Below are 8,677 nucleotides of genomic sequence, written 5' to 3'. Positions count from 1 at the left end.
AAGAACGTATTATAAATTTATGAACTTTTCTTCGTTTTTAAAAATCTGAATTCAGTTTAGGATTGTCCATTGTGTATTCCAGGATTTAACTGAATTTGAAAATTTCGACTTAATAAGTTTCTATAGACAAAATCCAAATAAGTCTATAGTGTCTACCAAATTTTCCACACTCCCTGTTTTTTATTTGAGATTAAAATCTCATTAGAATGCTTCTTTTTTCTTTTTCTTTTTTTTATGAACTGTGGAAACTTTTGAGATTCTTATACTAAAAAATGTTTGCTCCATTATTTGATGAAACTTTCGAATGCTATTTTCTTTCATCTTTTCTAGATACTCCACCATTATTTTGATTGAATCAAGAATAATGATTTCATTCCTCAAACAACAATGTAATTAAACAGCAGTAAAAAAGAAACAATGTAATGTAATTAAACTCTTTAACACTTTCTCCTTTGAAAACTAAATTACATGATGGAATATTTTGGGCCGGGAGACCAAATTTAAGCAAAAGAAAGTCACGGGTAGGAAAACAAAAAGCAAAATTGATTTGTGCCTAACACAAATCCGTGCTATCTACTTCACGTCTAAATTCCTGGACAAAGCCGAAGGAGACAATTTGCAAGCGGGTTTTTATTGCAACAAATTAGAGGAAGTAGTAGCATAGTAGTTGTTGTTGTCTACATCATCATCATGTAATATAGTAGTAAAGTAGTAACTGTTAGCACATGGATTTGAGGTGGTCTCTGAAAACCTTCAACATTCCTTGGAAAGTAACAATCCCCGTCAAGGTTCCATCCTCTTCCACAACCCACACGTAACTCACACGATGTGACAATGCCTGAATCATCACAGCAACTAAAGAGCTCCAACGGTGGCAAACAATGGCCTCAGACCTTCTCCCCACCCTTGCAGAGTACCCTCCAAGCTTCCAATTCTTCCCAGAGCAAAATTCTTCGTCGGAAGAACAACTAGAAGAAAAAGAAGACCATGAAGTAAGTCCTGTTCTTGTTGTTTCATCGCCAAGTAATTCCAACATGTTCTGCTCCTCCACCTTCTCTTTCACCCTCTCCTTCACTAATTGCACTAAGTCCTCCGGTGGCCCGCCGCAGTCGATGTAGGCGGTGAGGTCGCCGGCAGAGAGGGTGGCTATAGCCGGCACGACCGATTCGTCGTAGGAGTTGAGCATAACGGGGGAGATTTCGCCACCGAACTTACCATTTGGGTCGACGATGGCGACAGAGCTTTGGTATATGAGGGACAAGGCCAAGAGGTCCAAGATAGAGGAGGCAGGGTCATCATAGCACACTGCAAAGAGGTTTTTTGTGTCGATGACGCCTAAGGTGTTGATGGGGTTCCCCGGTGTTGGGGAAAACACACCAATTGAGTTGAGGAGGTAGCGGAGCACGTCCTCTTGAGTTAGCCAACAGTATGTGGTGTTGTTATTGTGGTGCACATTGTTGGAGTCCAAAGATTCAACCTGGTTTTGTATTGGTATCACCAGGTTCTGCACCCCTTCTTGCATAACATCTATAGCCTCCAGTAAACTGCAAACAAACCAGATATATTACAACCCAAAATCATCACACTACTGTGGAGGTGAAAAATTATTAGATAGTTCCAGATCACTATATATATTTATAGTCTCCATCAATCTCCACCTTACACATTTGAATTTTTTCAATTTATAAGAAAAATTTGATAGCAATCATATGTTCTAATGTCATGCAGAGACACCACCATAATAATTCCCAATTATGTAACAATTTCTCTCCTGTTCTATGCTCTATTGCTCTATTCAGAGGAGTGGATAAACAACAGTCTTTTTTAAAAAATCATAGTTATGTAGGATTTTGTGTTCAGCTCACATAATGGGTGGATTTGGATCTTAAATTTGTAACCATCAATTAAGTTCAAATCAATCCTAAAAGTTCAATCCAAAGTTATAAGTGTTATTGACTATTTTTTTAAGAGAAAAAAATATTTATTTTGAAATTATAATTTTTTTAAAAATTATATCCACGGTCTAACCTGTTTAACCCGTTATTCATATAAAAATGCGAGATAAATTGACACAATCCACTGTCAATACAAATTTACAAGAATAGATGATCAACCCGCTTACCCATCTATACTATTGAGCATACAAATATATGCAAAAATGTTAGTCCTTGATTGTTTTCTATACAATACTAATGTACGAGAAAGTAGTTGGTTAATTGATTTTTTTTTAATCAGAATAATTGGAGTTTATACTCAAGCAAATCTTCATGTAGAGATCACCCAATTCTGACTGAACAAGAACAATTAAAAAGCGCCTAAAAAAATTGGAATGAAGTTTCATTCAACTAACACTTAATTTATAATAACAGTTCAGCGCCTTTTTACTCCGATTTTGTAAAAGGTGATTGTTACTTAAAATGTGAAATGAGAAGTCAAAGGTCAAAATGAAAATCACATTAATTTGAATTGAATATAAGAAAAATGGGCGGATATTCTGTTTTAGTCAGTTTTTGAATAAGTCAAAGAAAATAAAAGCAGAATTAACACAGCCACGTAAATACGCGGTGCCAGCGCATAGATTTAGATGAAAGGAAAGAGGGAGGGAGGGAGGTACCTGGCAGAGGGTGGGAGATGGAGGACGAGGACGGCGGAGTTGTCTTGGAGGGCGGCGGAGATAGGGGAATGAAGGGCGGCGGAAGGGGAGGAGAGGCTCTGGGGTTTGGAGAGGAAGCAGATGATGTCGAGCATGCAAACCTTACCGATGCAGGTGCAGCAGCATTGGTTCTGGGATTGAATTTGAGGTTGTTGTTTTCGGATGAAGGAGTGGTTGCAGTTCCAGACGCTGACGTAGGTGTCGTCAATCCTCTTCAAGGCGGCGAGGGCGTCGGCTACGGTGTCGCGGACGGAGAGGGCCCTAAGCGGCGGTTTCCCAAGACACAGATCAGACAATTCATGCCCTGACAATCTAGCTGCCATACACTGTTCGAGGGAACAAGAATCACAAAAGAAGCGAGATTTTGGTTGTTGGAAGAAAAAACAAGGTTTCTAAATTTTTAGCTGAGAACGAGGGGGAAGACGTTGGGATATTTATAGGCACCTCGCTACCGGGATAGCCGATAAACCCGTATCGATACACTTGTAGGTTCAGGGTGGACCCCTCCCAACATTATTAGTTTGGCTTCCAGAAATAATGGTACAACATTGTTAACTTTTATCTATTTTTTTAACAAGTAAAATGCACGGGATCAATGTTTCTTAAAACATTCAGTTGGAATGAAAGTTACTTTTATATATATAATTTTATATTAATTTAAAATTATTTGTTATTTTAATAACTTTACAAATTAAAATTCAAATAATATAAATATTTTAAAATATAAATTATTTGATTATTTTCTTATTATTTAATTTTGATAAAAACAATCTTAATAATATATAAATATAATTCAATGATTAAATTAATAAAAATTACATTTCATATCAATTTATAAAATTATAATATAGTTGTCAAGCTTATATTAATGTAATTTAATTTATCTTCTAATGTTATAGTTCTATGATAAATAAATAAAAAATACTTTTTTACCATTGATGATTTATTTTAAAATTTATTAAAAAGATAAATTGATTGGAAGAGATAAATTGTTCATATATGTTTAGAATTCAACATGTAATTTAACTAGAGAAATTCAATTATTGAAAATAGTTTCATTCAAAATAATAATATAGATTCATGATATAAATAGGTTTGAATATATTTTTAGTTTATAATATATATATGTAGTCTTTGTAACTTTTTTTAAAATAGTATTTTATTTTTGGTTATTTTTGTTTGTTTATGTATTGTCCAAGGTCTATAAAATTGATGTGGGAAATGACGTTGCACTCGATACAAACGTGAGCCTTCAATATCAATATCTTGACAAAGTCACCTTGATATTTGAATATTAATGATAATATAATAATTCATTTATCAAGTTACATGTACTAGGAATGATAAATACATCTACTCTCTCCTACTTTTTTATAATCTACAATACTTTGCAATTTAATTCCTAATATATATTACTTGGGACTTTCTCTCTTTTTTTATTTTTTTTTAATTTAAAATATTATAAAATATAAATATTATATTATATAAATTTTTTAATTGGTTTTAAAATTACTTATTTATTAAATTAAATTTTATAATTTTGTTTTTTATTTTTTTTACAAAAAAAATATACAGATAAAAAATAAAAAAATTTGGATAAAATTAGAGTACAATTTTTTAGTTACTTTGTATGTACTTTTGTAGTTAAATTTATGTGCTCTTGATATTTTTTTGTTATGTTCGTTAATTAAAAAAAATAAAAAAATTAGTTAGTAGTATTAAAATAAACTAAGAAACATAGTAAAAAAATAATTGATATATCTATCTCATACAATAGACATAAAATTTGAAAAAGTAGTAACTGTTATATTGAAAAATATCTTTAAAAATATTTTTTGAAAATATCTTTAAATAAAAATATATTAAAAATATCTTTAAAAATATTTATTTAACAGTTATCTTTGGCTTAAGTGATAAGAATTTATATTTTTATTATTTATGACTTGCAGATATGAAAAAAAATAAAATGTCCAAAAGATATTGATAACTACTAAATATGAGTTATTTTTAATAATAAAAATATATTGAAAATATTTTTAAAGATATTTAATTAGCAATTATTTGTTGTTGTCATCTTAATCAATGTGACAATAATATGATTAATGGTGATCTAAAGAGAGAAAAAGGATGGCAAAGGGTTGTCCCGTTTCAACTCTATCTTTAAATTTTTCCTTAGTCAAGTGTAATTGTTTAAGTATTTTTTATTGATAATGCAATATAATGTTCTTCTATAAATAAGTTGTTAAACAAAAATTTTTCTCATTTTTAATTAAATCTAATGACATAAAAAAATATAATTATATTAAAAATAATTATATTAAAAAATTCAGATTTTAAATAAAAATATTTACCTAAAAAATATGTTAAGTAAATTAAATAATAAAATAAAAATAATTATATTTAATAATATCATTTTATTTAAAAAATTATAAAATTTAATTTAATAAATAAGTCATTTTAAAACTAATTTAAAAAATTATATAATATAATATTTATATTTTATAATATTTTAAATTAAAAAACAAAATGGAGAGAAAAAGTTCCAAGTAGTATATGTTAAAAATTAAATTATAAAGTAGTGTAGATTGAGAAAAATAAGAGAGAAGATATATTTAAAAAAAACTAATTATTTACTAATTATTATCTACTAACAAGCTACAATTTATTAATTTATCTACCAGAATTGTTATATCACTATAACAACTTCTACAGTCAATCATTCGAACTTAAACGTTGGAGTTTTTTTTGTAGATATCCTCTTTAGTACGTCAATTCTTGGCAGACATCAGACTCTAAATTTTGATTTGTACAATTATGAAATATATTTAATCATAAAAAAATCTCCTTTTAAAACTATCTTCTTTTATCAGTATTTCTCTATAAATAATCGCCGAGCGGTGGCAATTGCCAATTGTGTACATTTTTGGTATTTCTAAAATAATGTATCGAAAATATGATATATTACTTTAATTAAGAGAATGACCAAACGAATGCACTGTGTCGTTTTTGGCCATTGTAGTCGCTGTCTCGTTTTCACGTACGTCACCTATTACAACTGGCACACTTTTTTTCTTTCTCCATTATTCTTTTTCTTCCTGATTTTGGGTTTCTATTATTACTTTGGTGCCCCACCATCCATAATCCATCACACATTCGCCCCATGTATAGCGTGTCTGTCTCGATCAGCGTCAGATCTTCACGTTTCACATTTAAATCAAGTTAAATTTTTTTTAAAAATTCAGTAAAAGTTAGGTTAAATTATAAATTTGATTTCTCTATATTATTTTAAATTTAATTTTGATTTCCTATAATTTAATTTACAAATTTAATCTTTTAATTTTTTTAATCCCGTTTACTTTTTAACTCAAAACTTCAACATTAATCCTTAATTGTTTATGTTGAGCTCACCTTTGTTACTTTTACTGAACGTTTATCGTCATATTATAATTTTATTAAGGATTGATGTTAATTAGATACACGAAATTAACGATTTAATAAAAACATAAAATATAACGATCAACATCTAATAAAAACGTGATATATGACGATCAATATTGAATCATTGTTAACGTCCAAATCGATTGAACTAATGAGATCATAAAAAACTGAAAAATTAAATTTATGAATTAAACTCGAGAATTAAAATCAAATTTTAAACCAAATAGAAAGATGAAAAGTTAAAGTTACAATCTATCCTAAAAAGTTATTATTGCTTGCTCTTACTACTCTAAGTACGTCCAAAGTTTAGTAATGCATATTCAAACAGGTAATCGAGTATTTATAAATTAATTTAATTCAATGCAAGTTACAATAGTTAAACATAAAAGCTGACAATTTTAAAAATAAAAATATTAAATTATATTTGCTTAAATTATTTTGAATTTAAAAACTAATCAAATATAATATACATTAAAGTCATTCATCCATACATAATTGTTATTTATAAATCTATTATATTTCTCATATTTATCTAAGTCGATATATATATATATATATATATATATATATATATATATATATATATATATATATATATATATATATATATATATATATATATATATATATATATATTCTCTAAATAATTTAGAACAATTATCTTAAATGAGGATATTTTTAAGAACTTTAAAAACGTTATTTAACATGAGTAAAAATTGCAATGGTAATTTAGATTTGTAATATAAAAAACACTTTGAAATCATTATAATGTATTCATATCTACGCACTAAAATTAGTTTGGTATTATAAACATTGGTATAACGCAAGCATAGAACACTATATGAAATGGAAATAAAACGAGAACAGAATTTAAATTTTTAAACACACAAAAAAACGAATATATTTTTTTTTACACTTTTCGTTTAAGAAATGGTAATTTTTCTCTCCTTGCAATTCCCCCCTCCGCCGATTCAAACAATGCATTGAAGTGTGTCTTCCTATTATTTGTTTGAAACATTATAACACTAACTATGTCACATGTTTGCTCTTTACAAAAGAGGCAACCAAAGTATTGTTAATGTGTTTGAATTATATTCAATTTTTATAATTAAGTTCATGTGTGTTGGTTGGATGTTCAACTTACATGTGCTACAAAAATATTTTTACTTTTAAAGTAATAAATTTTTTTCATTTTATACATTAGAATTTATAAACATATTTTTGTAACTTTAAATAAAACATACCCTTTGAAGTTAGAAATGCTAGCATATCATTTTTTAAAAATTTGATCGTAGATTTGTTACAAAACCTGAATCAATGACTCAAAACAAAACACACTATCCAATTCCACCTTATTAAACGCCAAAAACAATGAATAACTGTTTCATTTTTTCAATTTTTTGATCATGACTATAGAGATCGGAATTGATTCTAATAAGTAATAACTATCTAAACAAGTATCAGAACCCTATTTTTAGTCCTAGTATAATAAATTGTATTGTAGTGAATTAGCTCTACTACTTCTATTCTATGATGTGTCGTGAGAAATGGCGACCCGTGCACGGGGTTAACAATTGGTGGTAGCTCCAAAATTGAATATCTCTAATCTCTATTCTCTGGACTAGACGTACGTACGTACGTGGACACTCTATTATGCTTCAGTCTACCTAATAGTTGCTTTGTATGCTTCCTCCCACTTTGTTAGTTGTTACTGATACTAGAGATTACTAGTTATAGTATATAGATAAGCCCTAAATTTTGTTATGTGTTGTTCTTTCTAATTAAAGCCAAAAATAGCCTACGAATCGCTAGCACGTTTGTTCTCTATATACACTTCATGTCGTGGCTCAATGCCACTTGATGACATAGCTTCTTCTTCGTTATGTATCAATCTATCACATATGAAACTAATAACCCTTTCACTAAAAAAATGTCACATGACCAATCACACCATTAGTGTATTCCGTGTCAGAAACCAACTTTTTTTCCTTTTGGCACCTTTGATTGTTTTATCTAATAAAATTCATCCACTTGCTTTCTAATCAATTTCCCCAAGATGTATTCCAACCAAATTGGCACCTCCTAAAATAAATTTAAAAACATTTTAATAAGGGTTTAAACACAAGTTAACAAATATTAAAGTGTTTAATAAATCTTAACACTTGTCATTAGAACAATCATTGATTAAGATATTAAAACTACAACATTTCTAAATAAATATTAACCATACATACCTACCATAATTTTTAAATGTCATCTTTTAAAAAAATATTTTTAAAACTAATTTGCCTTTGGCTTGCCATCCTCTAGAAGTTAACGATGACATTTGAAGGATGAGAAAAATAATGTTTTAATAGGGAAACCTCTGTTAAAGGTTTTCGAGGATAACATCTAAAAAAATTATGAAAAAGGAGTTGCTTGAAAACTGAAATGTGTGGTTTTCTTAATAAGGTAAATTTTTTATTAAAGCTAAGTGAGAGCACAAGAAATGCTCACTTAGTACAAGCCATACAATGTAAATACAACGTAAATTTTAACCAATGGTATAGAAGAACACCAACCCACTTGCCAGCACAAAATTGTTGA

General features: G+C 28.7%; 1 protein-coding gene across 1 annotated transcript; it reads right to left on the bottom strand.

The window, feature by feature from the left end:
* Window positions 1–425: 425 nt before the first annotated feature.
* On the bottom strand, window positions 426–3,183 carry LOC100786053 (CBS domain-containing protein CBSX5). The gene is made up of 2 exons (XM_041009919.1): window positions 2,615–3,183; window positions 426–1,544 (listed from the first exon to the last, which is right to left on the bottom strand). The coding sequence occupies exons 1-2, from the start codon at window positions 2,974–2,976 to the stop codon at window positions 719–721; spliced, it is 1,188 nt and encodes a 395-aa protein (XP_040865853.1). The 5' UTR covers window positions 2,977–3,183; the 3' UTR covers window positions 426–718.
* Between the last annotated feature and the right edge of the window lie 5,494 nt (window positions 3,184–8,677).

Source organism: Glycine max, chromosome 15 (genome assembly GCF_000004515.6).
Source record: "Glycine max cultivar Williams 82 chromosome 15, Glycine_max_v4.0, whole genome shotgun sequence".
NCBI lineage: Eukaryota > Viridiplantae > Streptophyta > Magnoliopsida > Fabales > Fabaceae > Glycine > Glycine max.
Note: the sequence above shows the minus strand (reverse complement) of the source record. Positions and strands in the feature narration are given on the sequence as shown.